General features: G+C 40.7%; 1 protein-coding gene across 3 annotated transcripts in view; it reads left to right on the top strand.

The window, feature by feature from the left end:
• Positions 1-19,791, top strand: part of MORC2 (MORC family CW-type zinc finger 2) — a 52,473-nt gene that overhangs the window by 7,214 nt on the left and 25,468 nt on the right. For 2 of the 3 annotated variants that reach the window (XM_083717015.1, XM_083717014.1), the window contains 4 exons: positions 4,008-4,061; positions 5,711-5,745; positions 7,238-7,306; positions 16,409-16,499. In XM_083717015.1, the coding sequence (XP_083573141.1) occupies positions 4,008-4,061; positions 5,711-5,745; positions 7,238-7,306; positions 16,409-16,499 (249 nt within the window). The remainder of the gene's footprint in view (positions 1-4,007; positions 4,062-5,710; positions 5,746-7,237; positions 7,307-16,408; positions 16,500-19,791) is intronic. The other variant, XM_083717016.1, reaches the window with a different exon arrangement.

The raw sequence follows: 19,791 nt of genomic DNA, 5'->3' as shown, positions 1-19,791 counted from the left end.
TGCTCCATCTTCCATGTGACAGTGCTTTACATACTTGAAGATGACTACTGTATCTCCTCTTAGTCACCTCTTTACCAGGTTAAACATACACAATTCCCTCATCCATTCCTCATAAGGCTTGGTTTCCAGTCCCTTGATCATCTTAGTTGCCATCCTTTGCAATATCATTAAATGATGGTGCACAGAGCTGGATATAGTACTCCAGGTTTAGTCCGACCAAGGCAGAACAGAGCAATACCATTGCATCCCTTGATTGGGACACTATACTTCTGTTGATGTATCACACTGTTGACTCATGTTAAGCTTGTGGTCTACTAAGATCCCTGAATCCTTTTCATGTGTACTGGCAAGACAGGTAAAAAGGTAAAGGACCCCTGACAGCTAAGACCAGTCGTGAACGACTCTGGGGTTGTGGCACTCATCTCACTTTACTGGCTGAGGGAGCCGACGTTTGTCCGCAGACAGTTTTTCCAGGTCATGTGGTCAGCATGACTAAGCCGCTTCTGGTGAAACTTTGACGTGCTTTCGAACTGCTAGGTTGGCAGGAGCAGGGACTGAGCAACTCCCCGTTGTTGGGATTCGAACTTCTGATCAGCAAGCCCTAGGCTCAGTGGTTTAGACCACAGTGCCACCCGCATCCCAAGACAGGTATCTCCCATCTTATATTGGCTATCCCTCCTAGTCTGCTGTCATCTGCAAGTTTGCTTAGCTTCATCTAAGATGTTAAAAAGATGTTGAACATGAACAGGTCCAGGACAGAACCATGTGGCAGCCTGCTTAACCCTTTTTTCAGGATGATGAGGAAGCATTGGTGAGTACTCTGAATTCAGTCAGTCAACCAGCTGCAAATCCACCCAACAGTTACCTTGTCCAGTCCACATTTTACCAGCTTCTCTGCAAGAATATCATGGGTGACTTCGTCAAAAGCCCTACTTAAATCAAGATTCACTTCATCCACAGCATCCCCTGATGTAACATTATCAAAAGCATGTAACATTATAAAAAAGAAATGAGATTTGTCTGGCAAGACTTTGTTTTTGAGAAACCTATGCTGACTTTAGTAATCACAACATCCTTTTATAAGTGATCACAGTAGCTGTTGAACTACCTCATCTAGGATCTTTCCTAGTATCGAACTCAAGCTTACCCATTGGTCTTCTCCCCTCCCCCCCCCCTTGAAGATGGGAACTGAGAAATAATCCTCAGGAACACTGATAGGGAGAAATTGCCCAGGGTGTGATCCAGCAGGGAGGAAACCTAGCTGAGAACAAGTAGTAATGATCTATCTGAGATAATGACCTGAGAGGCTATCTGAGATAATGATAATTTAGGTCCACGTGCTTGTTTCTTTATTGCATATTCAGGTTTGCATGATGCAAAACTCTGGGTAGAGGCATCTGCATTTGCGCGTTGCTGAGTTAATGGAATAGATGACACCTTGATGCAAGTAGGGATGAGAAAGCACAACTTCCCAACAGGCAGATGGAACAGTATGTTCTTGTGGAAAACTAATTCTGTCTCTTCAGTGGTGTGGCTGGATGTCATTCATAATTGAATTCATCTGTACTGTTTCTCAAAGAGGTTTAATGTGCCTGTCGCTTGCTCATGATCATCTTTGTTTGCCTATTTGAGTCCTACAAGGACATAGTTTCTCAGAGAAAAGAGATTTTATTAGTTAGACACTAAATTCTGGATTTTAACCTGGAGACCGTAAAAACAAACCTCACTTCATTGATGTAATATTTAAGGCTTGTTTTCACATATGATTTTGTTATTTTTAAAACAAAATAGTAAAAGTACTGGTCCTTCTGTTGCCAAAATGTTGCAGTCTGTGCACAATAACAGTACAGTGCCACAGTTGCTTGTCGAACCTAATCAGTTCTGGCAGTTTGTTCGACTCCCAAAACTGTTCGAAAACCAAGGCATGGCTTCCAATTGGCTGCAGGAGCTTCCTGCACTCAATTGGAAGTGGCGTTGGACTTTCAGCTTCTGAAAAATGTTTGCAAACCGGAAAACTCCTGGGTTTGTGGCATTTGGGAGCCAATTTGTTCGGGAGCCAAGCCATTTGAGTACCTAGGTACCACTGTATTAGTAGAAGCTAAAGGAGAGGATGGGGGACTTTAAGGGGCAGAGAACAGCCCAATGAGGACTTCATGTTTCGTGTCAACAGAATGATTGCTGTCTTGAAGAGGAAAATTACAAAATACGGAAGAAGAAGGAATAGAGCCAAGTGTATTGGAAGATGGCATGGCTGAGTTAACACCTTGAATATGAGTATTAAGCACTGCCATCATTTGTTGCAGGTCCAACTGATGTGGATATTAATGCCTGTAGTATGTGTACTATTGAACCTTCATGTTGTAGTTTGTCTTTCACTTGAAATAGTGTTACTCGACCAAGGCACATCTGGATAATTTTACCTTACATTTGCTGATGGGGAGAAAAGAATTGGAGAATTCCCATGCCAACACCATAATTTTGTGCATAGGCAAACATGTTCAGACCTGCCAAGATACAGTGGTGCCTCGCAAGACGAAATTAATCCGTTCCGCGATTCTCTTCGTCTAGCGGTTTTTTCGTCTTGCGAAGCAAGCCCATTGACAGCTTAGCGGATTAGCGCTATTAGCGGTCTAGCGGCTTTTAGCGATCAGCTGAGAAGCGGCTTATCAGCGGAACAGCTGATAAGCGGCTTAGCGCTTAGGGAAAGGGCGGGAAAAAGCGGAAAAAAACGCGGGAACTCGCAAGATTTTTTCGTCTTGCGAAGCAACCCCATAGAGAAATTCGTTTAGCGAAGCGCCTCCAAAAACGGAAAACCCTTTCGTCTAGCAGGTTTTCCGTCTTGCGAGGCGTTCGTCTTGCGGGGCACCACTGTACTGAACTTTTCCTAAGAACTAAATTACTTTCAGGACTCAAGAATTCTTGCTCTATAATACTTCAGAAATAAAAATATTGTGGCAACTTTGAAGACAATGTATTGGAATTACTGCATGTGTTTGGATGGCCTAGATGAGAAGAAATGTCAAAATAATGTTTTTGCTTGTTTATCATGTGATATGAAACAAACTAATATTTCAGCTGTCGAAAACGCCACAATTGCCTTTGTATTTAAATCCTGTAAGGTGATGCCGAAAAGTCATAGAGTAAACCCACTGAAAAAATTATTTCAGAGGGTTTACTGTGAATTTGACTTTGATATTGCTCTTTATTCTCTACTTATGAAGCATATTTGTGAATAATGATGCAGTATACTGAAAAGTTAATACGGTTTAGTCCCAAACAGGTCAATGGAACCATTGTTTCAATTATTCTGACAAATATCTCAAAGCCAATAAACTAGTCAAACATCTTCAAAACTTTCATGCAACAATACATGCTCGGATGAAGACTTAAAGATGGTACAATCCTGGGAATCAACCTAGTGCACCCAGCATGGAGCATATGTGCCAGTGTCGATAGTTCCAATACAGATTCAACATTCTTTTTTAAAATGTTTTGGATTAGCAGCAGCTGCCAGCATGCATCACTGTGGAGAGCATCACTAGATATATGGAGCACCAAAAAGTTGTGGAATTCCCATTTATTGAAAGCTGATCTATGAAATTGGAAGAGCTGCTTTCATGAAAAAAGCTTCTAATGTTGCATATGTTAAGAACTTATATCAGCAATGCCTGATGACAAATTATCCATTACAACCTGTGAAACTCCAGTTAACAATTCCCTCTTTTTGGGGTGTTGAAACTATTGTTGCCTAACTGAAACTCAAGTTTTAATTTGCTATATTGGTAATAGGGTTGCAATGCTCCAAGCAGACTGTGGCCTTGAATACAGTATATAAAATTTGTTTGCTTCTTATGGGCTGATTATTTTCTGATCTTTGCTTTGGTTAAGAATCTCTTGTTACTAGTAAGAAGACTTTTAATTGTTCAGTTTGAAAAAATAATCTTGCAGAAATGGACAATATGTATAATAGTTCCCAAAGTAACCACTTGCTCTCTTTGACCTTGCAGAACCACACATGAATTCTTATTTGGGGCTCTTGCTGAGCTCGTAGATAATGCCAGGTATGTAGTCATCATCATAACTGCAAGAGGTTCTTGTTACATTGTTTAACCATTTAACCTAATTGAGGCAAACGATGTGAATATTGGGCTTGCTAGGAAGATGGATGCTATTCAATTGTGATTTTATTCAGCTTTGTGCAATAGGTTTTCTACTTTGTCAGTACTATTTTTACTTTACATTAGTTCTTTTAAACTGGAAAAAAATGTGTCTGAAACTAGGAAGATAAGAACATAAGAATCACAGTTGTAGAATTGGAAGTGATCCCAAGGGTCATCAAGTCCAATCCCCACAATCACAGCTAAAGAAGCTCTGACAGATGGCCATCCAACCTATGTTTAAAAATCGCCAATGAAGGAGATTCCAAGGTAGTCCATTCCACTGTTGATCAGCTCTCATCGACAGAAAGTTCTTCCTAATGTTTAGTTCGAATCTTTCTTTGAATTCGTTGGTTGAGGTCCTACCCTCTGGAGCAACAGAAAACAAGCTTACTCCATCTTCCATATGACAGCCCTTCAGATATTTGAAGATGGGTATCAGTCTTCTTTTTGTCATGCTAAATATGCCCAACTCCCTTAACCATTCAAAGTAGAGCCCTACTAGATCAGACCAAAGGACATCTAGCCCAGCGTCGTGTACTCACAGTGTTCCACCAGAGGACTATGGAAAGCTTGCTGCCACAACCATGTCTGGGCAAGGAATCTGTCCTATAAATATACAATAGACTGGAGAAAGGTTTGATAAAATCTAGTTCAGTTTCTCTGTTTTACAGGAACAGCTGCTAAACAGAATGTACTCTCATGGAGCTGAAAAGACATAATAATAGAAAGCTACTTTTAAAAAAATCTGGAAAGGATACTACATCCATAGAGGGCACTTTAAACCATTTTTAGTAAGATATTAACCATTTAAGGTGCAGTCCTATATCCATTAGGGGCGCAGGTGGCGCTGTGGGTTAAACCACAGAGCCTAGGGCTTGCCAATCAGAAGGTTGGCGATTCGAATAGTCTGCGACTGGACCTAACGGTCAGGGGTCCCTTTACCTTTAGCTATATCCATTGACCTGGGAATATGTCCCATTGACCTCAGCAGGGCTTGCTTTTGCATAATAAATTGTAATAATAATAATAGATATGGATAGGATTGTGCTGTTACATTGTGAAACTTCATATAAAAAGCATGCTAGCAGAATAACTGACAGAAATAGCTTGATATTTCTCAGTTTGATTCTAGTATATGATGAATACTGTGCTCTATGCACAGAACTCTTAAATGGTCTTGCAGTTGTCTGTGCCTGTGTATGAGATCTGCCATTTTCATAGCAGGGCTGTTCACAAGATCCAGTCCTTGTGAAAAAAGATGGGACACCAATTTTATTTTTCATTTTTGTGCTGTATAGTGATCTAATGGTAATGTGTTTGATGAACTATACACCTGCTTTTAAAACAATACTGCATAGTATAGGTGGTGCTCATAGGGTAGAAATACATGAGAGCCTCCTTGAAGAGTATTGACATTTCAACCATCTAAAGATTTTTATCCATGCTCTCAGTTGTTTCTGGAATTAGCACCCAGGCATGCTTTTCTGCTACAATTGCATCATTTTCACTCCACACGTTGAATGTTGATTTTAATGTCTGCTGTTTTATAGAGATGCTGATGCCACAAGAATAGATATCTTTTCTGGTAAGTTTTCTCTTTTCTACAATTGCCATCTTTGCTTATAAGCCTAGAGTATGACTGTGGGAAGGAGAAATAATAGATTTGTTACGTTGGTAGCTACATGAAGTGTTTATGTGCTGATATATAATGCCCTGACCAATATCTTGGCCAAAAAAGAAAGGCATAATGGAAGAATTGTTTTATTCTTTAATAGTTCCTGATGTAAATAGGCTGTTATTTGTCATGATAATAGGAAATAATTCGTTAGCAGTTTGACAACAAAATTAAGTAGCTCAGTTTTTTCTTTTAAGCTGAATTACCGTGCAGTTATTTTAGGGTGTTGATACTGGTTCATAGGGGAATAGTTGCAAGTTTGAAATACACTTTCTGGTAATGTAACAGTTCAGATCTGACTGTTGTCCAGGGTGCAGTATGCATGAGTAAAGTAAGAGAAAAGATAAGCAGATAATATTTTCAAAATGGACCATGTTTTGAAAAGGCAAAGCACAAGATAATATTCACTCTTTTGTACTATTAAAATTGTCACTATGAAATGGCAGGGTTCCATGTTTGGGATCAAAGAATTTTATAATTTGCAGTTTTATTCTAGAGCATTGTTAAAAGGCTTTTCCTGCTCTACAATTTTTGGATGCAGAATTGAGATAATTTTTTTATCCTGTTCAACTAGTTCTTCTTTTGCCATAAAAAAGATCTGTTCCCTGTTCTCATGTTACTCTTCCAGCATGGGAACACATCCATGTTATCTCAGGATATGGTCTGAATACACCTAGCCGAAGTTATGCAGGTCTAGGTGTGGTCTTTGCCTGCATGGGTGACCACCTGGGACCCACATGTACACTTCTCTGCATTTAATTACTAGCTTTGGGACATAAGTATCAGATGGATCTGGCAACTGAGATGTCCACACCAGCATTGCAATACAGTACATATTAGTTGGGCTTAAGAGTCCTTATGGCTAGTGACCATCCTATTTCATTTTATTATTGAATATATGGATTTCTTTTTTTATATTAGGATCTTAGATAGGTTATATCCAACTAACTTACTCAGCGTAAACTCACTGAAAGTAATGGGTCTAAGATAGTCATATCCATTAATTTCAGTGAGCCTACTATAAGTATGATTAACATTGGGTGGAACACACAACTTCCAGTGTTTCATCACCAATCCAATCCAATTTTATATTTTCTTGGTTCTTCAAGTTTGGCACTTACTGAACTCCACGGTTCCCTTGCCTTGATAAGTATTCCATCACCAGTTAGGGAAAATTTTGAGAGGAGCTTTTTTCTCCATCTTGGACCTGGGGAACGAGTAGGAATGGTTCTCCAGTTGTACTCTTGGAGTTGGAAGGTGATTTTGCCCTTGCTTGAAATGCAGCTTGAGGTCAAGGATAAGCAGATGAGCAGAGCCCCAGGAACCATAGTTTTTGGCTCTGCTACCAAGGCTAGCCAAAAATGATGTATCTTTGATCTTGATAATTTTTCTCTTTTTGTAGTACATCAAGAGAGCTTGAGAGGTGGCTTCATGCTGTGTTTTTTGGATGATGGAGCAGGAATGGATTCAAGTAAGTGAAAAGAGATTGGAGAAAAACTGGAAATGTGAACCTTGAAGATACTATTTTACAACTGGAACTATGATGATTAGGAAAAATTCATTCTACGTTAACATACACTAGTGGTCAAAATTGTGGAAACCTTTTGGAAGAAGTGTATTTCCAATATTTGATGGCTCATAACACCACCTTTTTTGAAGTAATACCATAAAATTATATATTAGCGGAAATATAATTTAATGAAGGATGTAATAAAACAAGGTTGGTTCAGTTATCTGTATTCTATCAAAAGTTATAGCCAAATAACCAGAAAAAGGAAGCACAACTTGCTTAGGTTGATATGTAGTAGCTGTCCTTCATTTGAATGTAGCCAATGAGCATGAGTGTTTAGAGAGCCAATCAGGTGTCATCTGGTTTTGCAATGATCCAATCAGGTCGCAGTAGTATTTGGCTATTGATGTTATGTGATTGCTATCAAGTTGGTTGGGTTTTTTGTGTTCTTTCATTTAGAGCTTGTAAAACCTAATAAAATCAAAGAAATGGCGTAAAGAGATGACTGGTCACACAGAAATAGTACTATTAAGTGAACAAGGCTACCATTATGAAGAAATTGGAAGAAAAATTGGTGGAAACTTAACCCAAGGTGGCATTTCTGAATTTTTGAAGAGGTATAAGGAGACTCAATCACTGCAAAATCAGACTGGTAAAGGCAGGAAAAGGTGCACAACAGCAAGTGACGATAGAAGAATTGAGAGACTGTGCCTACATGACAGAAGAAAATCATATGGATGTGTACAAGATGACATGGCTAAATGTAATGTGAAGTTGAGTGCAAGGACTGTTCGGCGCAGACTGTAGGAATATGTTCTAAATGCTAGAATTCCAAGGAAAAAAGCCATTGTTATCTCTTAAACAAAGGTTGAAAAGATTAAACTGGGCTAAAACCCATGTTAACTGGAAGTCACTTAACAATGTTACTCAGATTGGATCAAGTTAATTATGATTTATGTTTGTTTGTTTGTTTAAAATTTTGGAAAATCAATAAAAAAAATGGGGAAAACCAAACCCATGTTAACTGGATAGTAGAACAACGGGCCTGTGTTATTAGGAATGATGAGACCAAAATCTCCTTGGTAGTGATGGCATGAAATACATGAGGAGAAGCATTGGAGAAGATTTACATCCTATTTGCATTACACCTACCATGAAACACCCAGTTAGTGTTATGATATGGGGTTGTATGACAGCAAAAGGTGTGGGCAAAATTTGCGTCATTAATGAGAATGTAAATGCCCTAAAATACATAGCCCATACCTTAACCCAACTGAAAATCTATGGAGCTGACTAAAGAAACTTGTTAGTCAGAAACAACCCAGCAATAAAACCCAATTAATAGAGGCAATAATTCAATCTTGGTTTCACGTTATTACAGCTGCAGAACTAAAAAAACTTAGTTCATGAGAAGGCATTGTAAGGTCATAATTAAAGCTAACGGTTACCCAACTAAGTATTAATTGACATGGTGAGAATTTTTGTGTATCTCATTTTTTCTATGTGTTTCATGTTTAGAACTGCTGTTGTAATATATGAGCCTTCATAAAAGTTATTGCATTATGTTCTTCATTAAATGATTTTTCCATTGATATATAATTTTATGGTGTTACTCCAAAAAAGTGGTGTTTTGAGCCACTAGACCTCGGAAATACACTTTCCCCAAAAGGTTTCCACAATTTTGGCCATTAGTGTAGTTAGAGGGATGTGGGTGTAAGTTCATGCAAAGTAGCCTTCAAGTGATAATGTTTTGCTTTTTGTTCTGAACAACTATCGACAAAACAGTAAAAGCAGTACAATAAAACATCATTTCCCAGAAGCACGAAAACAAAAGTTCTGAATTCCGCTGTTTAATTAGGCAATCAGATATTGCTTCCAGATAATCTTGAAGATGACGGAGATTCTTCAGAAGAAATTACTCTTGAGTCAGACACAGGAACTGAGCAGCTAGTACAGTGCCTTTCTCCTCTGTTGTTGTTTTTGCAGTTGGATTCAAAACTATGCTTACTTGATCTCTTGAGAGACATTCAAATATTGGAAGATCCCCACAGATCTTGTAGAATTCTGATTACTACTTGAACTTCCAGAGTTCAGAGGACTGAGAACACTAGCTGTTGTGTCCTTCATCATGGTATTTTTATCAAATCCAGAAGAAAATCCAATTGCTGTTGGATTACCTGGCGAATTCTGGTCTACTTAAATATATCACCTGTCAAACCAAGCGAAGTATGTAGCAATCAGAGTTGCAAAATTTGCTGCAGCCACAGAAAATAATAAAAAAGTAACAGCTATATGCTGTTAGCTAGCAAAGTATACATTTGCTCACCCACACATCAGCTGGGTTTATGTACACTGCTTCCATTTTTATTTTTGATCATGAAATAAGTAGAGTACAGCATTATGTCCAGATGTATGAGAATTATTTCACTGCTGATTGCAGGATGGCCTAGCTTCTTATGACCTAGTTATGTAACTTCCAGGCATTTGTCTGGATCCTGCGCATCAAATTGGAGAAAAATTAATACCCAAGAAAGGTCCTCAGTGGCTTCAGGTTGGTGGAGAAGACAAGGATACTTGACAACTAATTTTGCTAACTACACCAGTGTGAAATTTGACCTGGAATCTGTATCAGCAGGAGCAGAGAGGCCTCCCAGCTGTCATCTTCGAGAATGGGTACTGTGAGCCTCAAACTATACACTCTGACGGATCGTTAAAACTGAGGTTAACATTGAAAATTACATTTGCAGCACTTCAGACTCCTTTTCTGGTTGGCATGCTCCTTTTCTGTTCAGTTGACATATTAAAACCTGCTATTCTCTTGTCCAGCCACTTCATCCGTGATAATGACGTCTTCACTATTGCCAGGTCTATACCATTATATATACTCCTGCAGTCAATGCACTCATGCTATCAGAATACTACCGTGCCAAGTTGGCTCCTGCAAACTCTTCGAATCTAGCATTGCCAATTGAGAGCAAAATACAGCTTTAAGAAAAGCAAAGTGTTTGTGCAGTAGAAGGACTATAACATCTGAAGAGTGTGACCTAGGTCATGAGACTATTTAAACTTCCCATCTTCCTAGCATGTTTTCAAAGTGATCATGGAGAAAATAGTAAAACTACAACAGTATAAAAAAATTATCTTTTGAAAATGTTTAAAATATAATAGATTACAAAACAATAAATCAGTTGAAAAAGTTGCTCTATCCCAACACAAACTCCACTTAACAGCAATAAGTTTTATATTCTGGGGGCAAAGACAGATAGCAGTCTTCAAACAGTGAAAATGGTGGAATCCGTCTGCTACATCAAGTGACCTGATGGTGTCTCTTTCTTCTATGTTACTGCTGAAAGAGCATAATACGAGCCTGCTGTATGATGCTAATAGCTCATTAGTCCTGCATCCTGTTCTCACAGTGGCCAGCCAGGTGCCTGTAGGAAACCCTCAAGCAGGATATGTGTGGCTACCTTTGAAAGTGACTCTGAAACTACAATTAATCCAGAATGCGGCTGCCAGACTGGTAACTAGGAGTGGCTACTGGGACCATTTGACACCGGTTTAAAAGACCTACATTGGCTCACAGTTTGGTTCTGAGCACAATTCAATGCATTTGTGATGACATGAATGAATGAATGAATGAATGCATATTTATTTGCATCAGCCATAGCAATAAAACAACAATACAATTTACAAAGAATAGAAATAAAAAGTCAATTATATAAAATACATTTTAGGGTTTTGAATCAATAGTCAAATAGTAGATCTTATTCTGATTGCCCCAGCTAAAAACCTTGCTTGCCTTTGCTGTCACCTGCTCATCTTGATCTGCCAAGAGAAAGGACACTGTGGCAGTGGTTGGGCAACCTGGAATGGACAAGAAAAGTGGTGACCTTTAAACCCCTAAATTGCTTTGGCCCTGTATACCTGAAGGAGCATCTCCACCCCCGTCATTCAGCCCAGACACTGAGGTCCAGTTCTGAGGGCCTTCTGGCAGTTCCCTCATTGCAAGAAGTTACAAGGAACCAGGCAGAGGGCCGCCTTGGTAATGGCACCCACCCTTCGGAATGCCCTCCTGTCAGATGTCAAAGAATTAACCAATTATAAGCCTCCTGTAGACACCTGAAGGCAGTTCTGTATTGGGAAGCATTTAATATTTAATGTACTGTGTTTCTTATATTCTTCTGGAAGCTGCCCAGAGTGCCTGGGGATTCCCAGTCAGATGGGCAGGGTACAAGTAATAAATAATTATTACTATTATTATGAATGCAGCAGCACTCTTCCCACCTGCAATTCCCAGAAACTGATATTCAGAGGTGCATTGTGTTTGGCCTTGGAGTTAGAACATGGCTAGTAGTTGTTGATAGCCTCCTCTGTGAATTTTTCTAATCCTCTTTTAAAACCATCCAGGTTGATGGTTATCACTGCCATCTGTAGGAGTGATTTCCATAGTTTATTTATGTACTGCTGTATTTTGTACCTTAGCTAGAAAAAAATGAGTTGAATGACTTGCAATTTTGTATTTGTATAAAATATTATGTTCATTTTTCACATGGTCTAGTCCTTCCCCTGCCCACCCCCTAATATTGTCTCTTCTCCAGTCTTCAGAGAGTAGCTGGGGAGGCAGCAAAAGGTCCTCCTTTCGTTACACTCTGCAGTTTTAATCTGAAAACGGCGCAGTACTGCACCCAGAGCTCAGAAATTGCTTATGCTAATGTTGTAAACTACGCCCGGAACCATGGGAGTTTCAAACACTGGATCTTTCCCGGTGGCTTAGTGCAGATACTAAAGTGCAGTGGAGAGAGCTTTGAGCTTTGCAGCATCACATGTCAGCTTCCCTATGGCTTACCATGGCTCTCCAGTGGTCAAACTCTAGAGCAGGGGTAGGCAACCTAAGGCCCAGGGGCCAGCTGCGGCCCGATCACCTTCTCAATCTGGCCCGCGGATGGTCCGGGAATCAGCGTGTTTTTACATGAGTAGAATGTGTGCTTCTGTTTAAAATGCATCTCTGGGTTATTTGTGGGGCATAGGAATTCATTCATTTTTCTTCTTCAAAATATAGTCCGGCCCACCACATGGTCTGAGGGACGGTGGACTGGACCGGCCCACGGCTGAAAAAGGTTGCTGACCCCTGCTCCTGAGTATAATAAACTGAAAGAATGAAACTCTGACCAAATGTTTGAAATGGTTGAGGAGCTACAGTGGTGTAATCCACTGTATCGAAAGCTTTTATAAGATGAGAAAGAAGCATTATCCTTTTTCTCCAGTTTGATATGATTAATTAGACTACTATTCCTATCTCTGTTCCAAACATAGACCTACACATCTGTGAAGGAAGTAGTTCTAAAACCTTACAAACTCCATGTAATTACACCTTCAACCACATGGAGAAAACATTGACCCTAATACCCATCAACCGTCAGACTGGAGCAGACCTTCAGTATGGGCACATTTCTGCCCCAGAGTTCAAGGTCTTGTAGGAATATCTCCAGGACAACTTGGAAAGGAGGTTTATGAGCCACATATCTCCCCAGCCAGTCCATCTATATTCCCTAACTTATTCCCTAACTTTTTGCAGATGAGTCCCAATAGTTTACTAAATTGACCTGGTATGAACCCTGGAGGTGGATAAATGGAAGACCATGTCTCACACCCTCTGCAACCATTTCAAGTAGTTTACCTATGCATTGTTTCTGAAACTTTCTAGCACTTTTCCAGCAATGTGATTAGACTTCCTTGACTAGCTCGTGATGACAAATGTAGATGACATATTGAGTTTCTGTGAGTAACCTGAGGAATATAGACAACATGTCTGCTTAGTCTTGGAGCGACTATGTGAACACAAGCTTTCCCAGGGACCTTCAAATGGTTTAATGGAAAATGATGTTCCTCCATGGATATACAAAGATCCCAGCAGTGCTTGGGGCTTTGCCAACTTCTTCTGCAGGCTTGTTTATACCACCTCCCATCTGGTTTCACCTTTCACTGAGCTTCTGAGAAAGACCCTGTTGCAGGTGTGAAATATGCATTCAAAAGGCTGAAGGCTATCTTCATCTCTGACCCCATTCTGCTTCACCCTCACCCAAGTCAGCCATTATAATAACAGCAGGTGCATCCAGTAAGGTTGTGGGGGCCATTTTGTCCCAGTGCCAGAACCTCATATTTACATGCAGCATTTTATTTGCAGCAACAGGCCCCTACTGAAGAAAATGATGACTTCTAGGATTGGGAGCTACTGGCCATCAAGGCGGGATCTGATAACAGAAACGTATCATACATTTGGATCATAAAATGTACAAAACCTCATCAGTTGTTATTTGTTACACTTGGTAGTTGCAAACCAATATTACGGGAAGAATGGCAAGGTTGAGTTTTTTTTTTATCTTGAAAAGATGGGCTCTGTTCCTGTGAATAGATTCTACTAGCCTTAATTCTTACCCATCCATGGAACTATCAATGTGGACTTCCCTCCCAGGCTCAGAGAGCCCTGCCAACTGATGCATATGCCATTTAGCATCTGATTGGTGTAGCAGCCGATGTTGACTGACCTCATGTCCATATAAGGGCTACTACCTGTTCCACCACCAGAAATACTACTTTCATGAGTCTCCACTTAAGCTTGAGACCCTCCATGGCTACCATCTTGCTCCTGCTGGGGTACTGCATTCCTGAGAAGCTCCTGACTTCTGGTGCCTATCCATATGAAAGGATGTAAAACACTGTCTAGTTCTGTGATGTTGTTACCTGGAACAAGACCCCACACCAGAGACCCCAGGGTTTACCCCTTGGAGACTATGAGTCAACAACTCTTTGGCCTTCATTGTAAAACTCCTATCTGCATGAGGAAATGCTAGTGATCTTAATTGTGATTGATAATGCACCTCGAAATGGGGCATTTCATTCCAAATTGGGGCCTACTGTCTTGTCCCCACCGACACACTGTAAACCAGGCATTCCACTTCTGTGAGCTTACGGATAAATGTACTCTCAGGCCACTGGTTTCCGTTCATCTCTTTGTTTCTGGAAGGCATTAATGGAGCTGCTGGGAATAATGTGGGTATGTCTGTCCATGGCATATCACCCATAAATCAATCAGCAAACTGGTAAACCAATATCTTTGCTGCTCCCTCAGCTGTCATCAGGATGAATGGGTCTTCTTTTGTCATGCACAGAATTCACCTGTAACTACACCACTCATGTATATACCAGATATCGTTTTATACCGCTTATGGATACCACCCCAGGGACCTTCCAACAATCCCCACTTTATCCTTGGTCCATGCTGCTGGAGTTGAACTCGTACATCTGTACAAGGTTCAACAGCTGATCCAGCAACTGGACTTAATAATTTCTTGTAATACAGGCAGCAACTGTTTTAGGCGTGTCTGATATGTGTGCCACTGCACACGTGCATTGTACTGCATCCGTGACACAAAATGTCACAAAAAGAGGTTGGGCACAGTCTTTTCAGGCTTTTTCAGTGGTGTTTCAAATAAATGTGATTTCACATAAATGAGTGGTTCCTTGGAACGTAAACTCCCACGTAAATTGGAAGTTGCCTATACTGAATTTCAGAAAGGCTGGATGTTTTTGCACGTTTCCATCACATGTGGAGATACTTACCAGGTATGGGGCAGCCTCTCCAGCAATATGGTATGGCACTGGGATAGAGCATTGCCAGATTCCTAGGGGTTAGATACCACCTATATATGAGTTTTAGGGTTAATTCTCTATTGCTTGCTGAAATACTTATTTTTATTTTTTTGTCCAAAGTCTATTCCATTGACCTGGGTCAGGTTCATAAGCGAAATCACATTCCCTTGGATGTTTAATAGGGTCAAGTAAACCCACTGATGCCCCGACTAGAATTTTACAGATTGTGAATGTTATACCTGGGCCTTGTCCTGTGTATATTGCAGTACTTTCAAATGAGGTTAGTGGTCTTGTGACAGTCTTGTAGCCATAAAACTGGATTTGGTGAATTAGCAGCCAAGGGATTTGTAAATTTCCTAGTTTAGTCATTATTTCTTGGTCTCATAGTGGTGTATTTCTGTTATAAATGTGACTTAACTGATGTAGTAAGGCTGCAATACATCCGGAATTTTATCCAGGATTCATCTTGTGGCAGTCTGAGCGGAATTTTCGCAAAGCATCTGGAATTCCTTCCTAAAGACGTCTCAGAATTTGCCTCCTTTCATTCTAAATTATATACCTCACAATCCACAAGCAAAGAAAGATATCCACAATATCTTAGTAAACTTACCTATACCATCACTAACTCCTGATGAGGAAAAACAAAAAAAAATCCTTCCAGTAGCACCTTAAAGACCAACTAAGTTAGTTCCTGGTATGAGCTTTCGTGTGCATGCACACTTCTTCAGATACACAGTATCTGTGTATCTGTGTATCTGAAGAAGTGTGCATGCACACGAAAGCTCATACCAAGAACTAACTTAGTTGGTCTTTAAGGTGCTACTGGAAGGAATTGTTTTTGTTTTGACTATGGCAGACCAACACGGCTACCTATCTGTTCCTGATGAGGAAACTTTTTAAGATAGCTCTATCTCACTGGAAGAAATTAACAATGTTTTTAAAAAACTGAAACGACATAAAGCTCCAGGACCAGATGGCTGCTCTCATTGGTGAAAGCTTATATCTCACCCCCTGAAGGCACCTCCTGGAGGGTGACAGGCACCCTCCTTGTTGAACTAAAAGTTGTTGACTTTCTTTTTCCAGAAGGCTTTTTAAGGTAGTGTTTAGATTTATGTTTGGTTTTATGATTATTTTTATTTTTCTGTAAGGCTATGTTTTATATATGCCACTTAAAAATTGCTAACAACCAAGGTGTACATAAGTGCTGCTTAAATGAATAAATGAATAATCCCATACAAAGTAGACCCATTGAAATTATTGGACCTAAATTGGTCATGTCCATTAATTTCAGTGGGTCTGTTCCGTGTAGGACTAGCATTGGCTGCAACCTGTATGTTATTATGACATGGAAGTAAAGAAAATTAGGGAGACACATATTTTAAGTAACAACCCCCCTGTTTCTGTTGTTTTTAGATGATGCTGCAAGTGTGATTCAGTTTGGTAAATCTGCTAAACGGTCACCAGAATCTACTCAGATCGGACAGTATGGGAATGGCTTGAAATCGTAGGTATTTGAAACCTCCTGAAACCTTTTGGTTTGCCTAAGGAGGTATAAGAAGCAAGAAAGATAGAGTTTTGCTTTTCAAATCATTCAGAATTTTTGCATTGACTTGGCTTGCTTCCCTAGCACTACTTATGTCCTTTGTGTATGTCCTTTAACCTTATTTCAGGAATCAAGTTTAAGTTGCAGGCCAACAGCATTCCATGTTTTTATTCTCTCAAGGCAATTTTGTATAAGACAGGGCACACCCCCCCCCCCCAGAATACCCTTAGCACTTTATAGGTAATAATTAAACTAACATCCTATGAAACACTGGGTGAGCCCACCCAGCAGTTGCTGCATGTTAAGTGGAGACAATATAGCAATGTGTGGGCATATTTCCTGATTCCCCCAGAGTGTGTGGGCAGAGTAGCCATTGCACAGCACTACCTTAAAGAGCAACTCATACAAAAAGCAATCTTCTGGTCTGGCTAAGAAGAATTTGGTTGTCTTCTGTATCAGATAGTCCTTGCAGATTTTCATGAACAAGCATGTGTCTACTCCCAGTTGGCTGTCTGTAGCTACAAACATTGGAACAGAAATTACTTGAATATAGCCCGAAATCCTGATTTCATATGAAAACTATTGTTGCATGCTACCCCAATCTCAGAGCGGTGCAAGATTCCAGAGGTTCCAGGCGCTTAACCCAGGGTTCATGTTTTCGTTTGGTAATGAAGCACAGTGGAAACTGAGATGTCTTTATGATATATGGTTTGTTCACACACATATACAACCTCAGCTTAATGGAGGGGCTCACTGTATTGACACCCCAAAAAGTGTCTTCTTTCTCCCATAGCTGCAGCCTTGGATTCAAGCAGAAATCGGCCATGGCACACACTATTTCCTATCTGCAGCTTTCCCCCTCTGGTTACACCACAGCAATTTCAGACCTCAAACTTTGTCCTTCTAGCTATCTAAGAGCTGGAGGAGGGTCCCCTCCCATTTGGCACAGAGCCCCCTCTCTTTTGCTCTCTTAATGGCCCATCACCCAGGTGATTGCCTCAACGCAGGGAGCTGGCTTATATTCTAACAATTGGGGGGGGGGGTTACAGCTGGCTGGCACCCACAAACTCATAACAATATATTTCAGCCAGGTATGCCAGGAGTTAGTTGGCAGTTACACTCGGGTACGTTGCTCATGAATCAAGCAATAGAGATTGAGCAAAAATCAGCTGACTTGGGACTGAGTAATGGCTCCTTTGAGGCAACTGACGCCTGGCAGTAGAGACATTAATAAAGACAGAAATCACAACAACCAATCTCTGCTGAACAAACATGTTGCAGACAGAATTATTCCAATTATCTTGCTCATGTCTTTGTGTGATATGAGTGAGTGATTAATGAGATGAGATCTACTGTTAAATCCTTTGGAGTGTCTTATGAAACCATTTCATCACCGTCATCGTTATTGTTTACTGATAATTTGTATTGCAGATAAGAGTTAAGCAGCAACTGTTGGTGAGGTGTCTGCTGAGTCTTCTATGCCATGCTGTCCGAATGCAAAAGAAAGTGCACAGTATGAGTTCTTGAGACAACAAATAACTTCAGCCAAGGAGGATTTAATGCCTTTGTGGACTGAACCCTAAATCCAAATGAACTCTGCCCTTTCCCAAACTTAGAATCAATAGAATCTTAAGAGTTGGAAGGGACCCAAGGGTCATCTAGTCCAACCCTCTGCGATCTCAGCTAAAGCATCCATGACAGCCATTCAACCTTCCGGCAAGCCATCTTCAAATTTTATTTTATCTATTAAATTTGTATACTGTTCTTCATCCAAAGATCTCAGCCTCCATGGGGAGAGCATTCCACAAAGCGGAGTTGCTGAAGAAAAGGTGTATTCTCGTGTTGCAGATTTCTCATGAAGGACGCACACAAAGAAAGGCCTGAGCTGATAATTGCAGGGTCTGATTCAGGTCATATGGGGAGGAGCAGTCCTTAAGCTATTGCAGCTCTGAGCAGTTTAAGGCTTTATAGTTCAAAGCCAGCTCTTTGAATTGGGCCCAGAAACTTATCGGCAGCTAGGCCAGGATTGGTGTAATACGCTTATATTATCTTGCCCTGGTGAGCAACCTGGCTGCTGAATTCTGCTCCAACTGAAATTTATGTGGCATGTGCAGAGGCAGCCCAATGCATAAGTTGCATAATCTAACCTAGTGGTTACCAGAGCATAGACAACAGAAGTTAGGCTATCCCTGTCCAGGTAGGAGTGCAGCTGGGCCATCAGCTGAAGTTTATGGAAGGCACTCGCTGCCACTGAAGCCACCTGAGCCTCAAGCAACAGCAAAGGATCCAGAAATACCCACAACGTACGTACCTGCTCCTTCAGAGGGAGTGTGACACCATCAAGAGCAGGCAACCTCTCATCCGTCTGATCTAGGGAACCACCCACTAACAGTCTTACCTGGATTGAGCTTCAGTTTGCCGGCTCTCATCTAGTTCATTTCCAAGGGAAGATAATAGTCCAGCATATCCACTGCCACACTTGCAGATGTAAAGGAGATGTAGATCTGTGTGTCATCAGCATATTCTGACAACGTATTCCAAAATGCTAGATAACTTCACTCAGCAGTTTCATGTAGAGGGAATAAAATTGAACCCTAAGGAACTCATATGTTGAAGCTTCCACGGAGGTGAAGAGCACTCCCCAAGCATCACCCTCTGGAAATGGCCATCCAAGTAAGACCAGAGCCACTGCAAAGCAGTGCCAGCCATCCCTGACTCGGACAGCTACTCGAGAAGGATAGCATGGTTAGTGGCATCAAGCCACTGAGAGGTTGAGGAGCATTAACAGGGACACATTTCCTCTATCTCTCTCCCAATAGAGGTCATCATACAGGGTGACCAAAGGAGTTTCTGTGCCAAAACCAGGACTAAACCCGAATTGAAAAGGTTCCCAACCTGTTCCCTCTCCCTAAGTTCTGGAATATACCAGGGAGCCAAGTGGGCTCCACAAAGCAGGAGAGGGTACTGGAATTGCACATTTATCCAAATAAAACCACTTGGCAGGCAGCAGTATTGCTTCCTGCATGTCGTCAGTGGGATTTCATAGTCTGGAGACGGTGAGAAGCTAAACTCATGGCTGTGAACATGGTGGTTTGTCTAAGAAAAAATTACAAGCTGGTTTGTTGGAGTTACATCTAAAAGCTCACTTGCTGTCATGTGATCCCATGACAGTTGATACCCGAAATCTATAGTGGGTGGAGAGCACCACTAATACCTGTTTGCAGACCTTGCAGCTTTGGTGAATTAGATTGAA

This window comes from Podarcis gaigeae (assembly GCF_964106915.1).
Source record: "Podarcis gaigeae genome assembly, chromosome: 16".
Classification (NCBI taxonomy): domain Eukaryota; kingdom Metazoa; phylum Chordata; class Lepidosauria; order Squamata; family Lacertidae; genus Podarcis; species Podarcis gaigeae.
The sequence above is the reverse complement of the archived record's forward strand: the minus strand, read 5'-3'. Positions and strand labels throughout refer to the sequence as shown.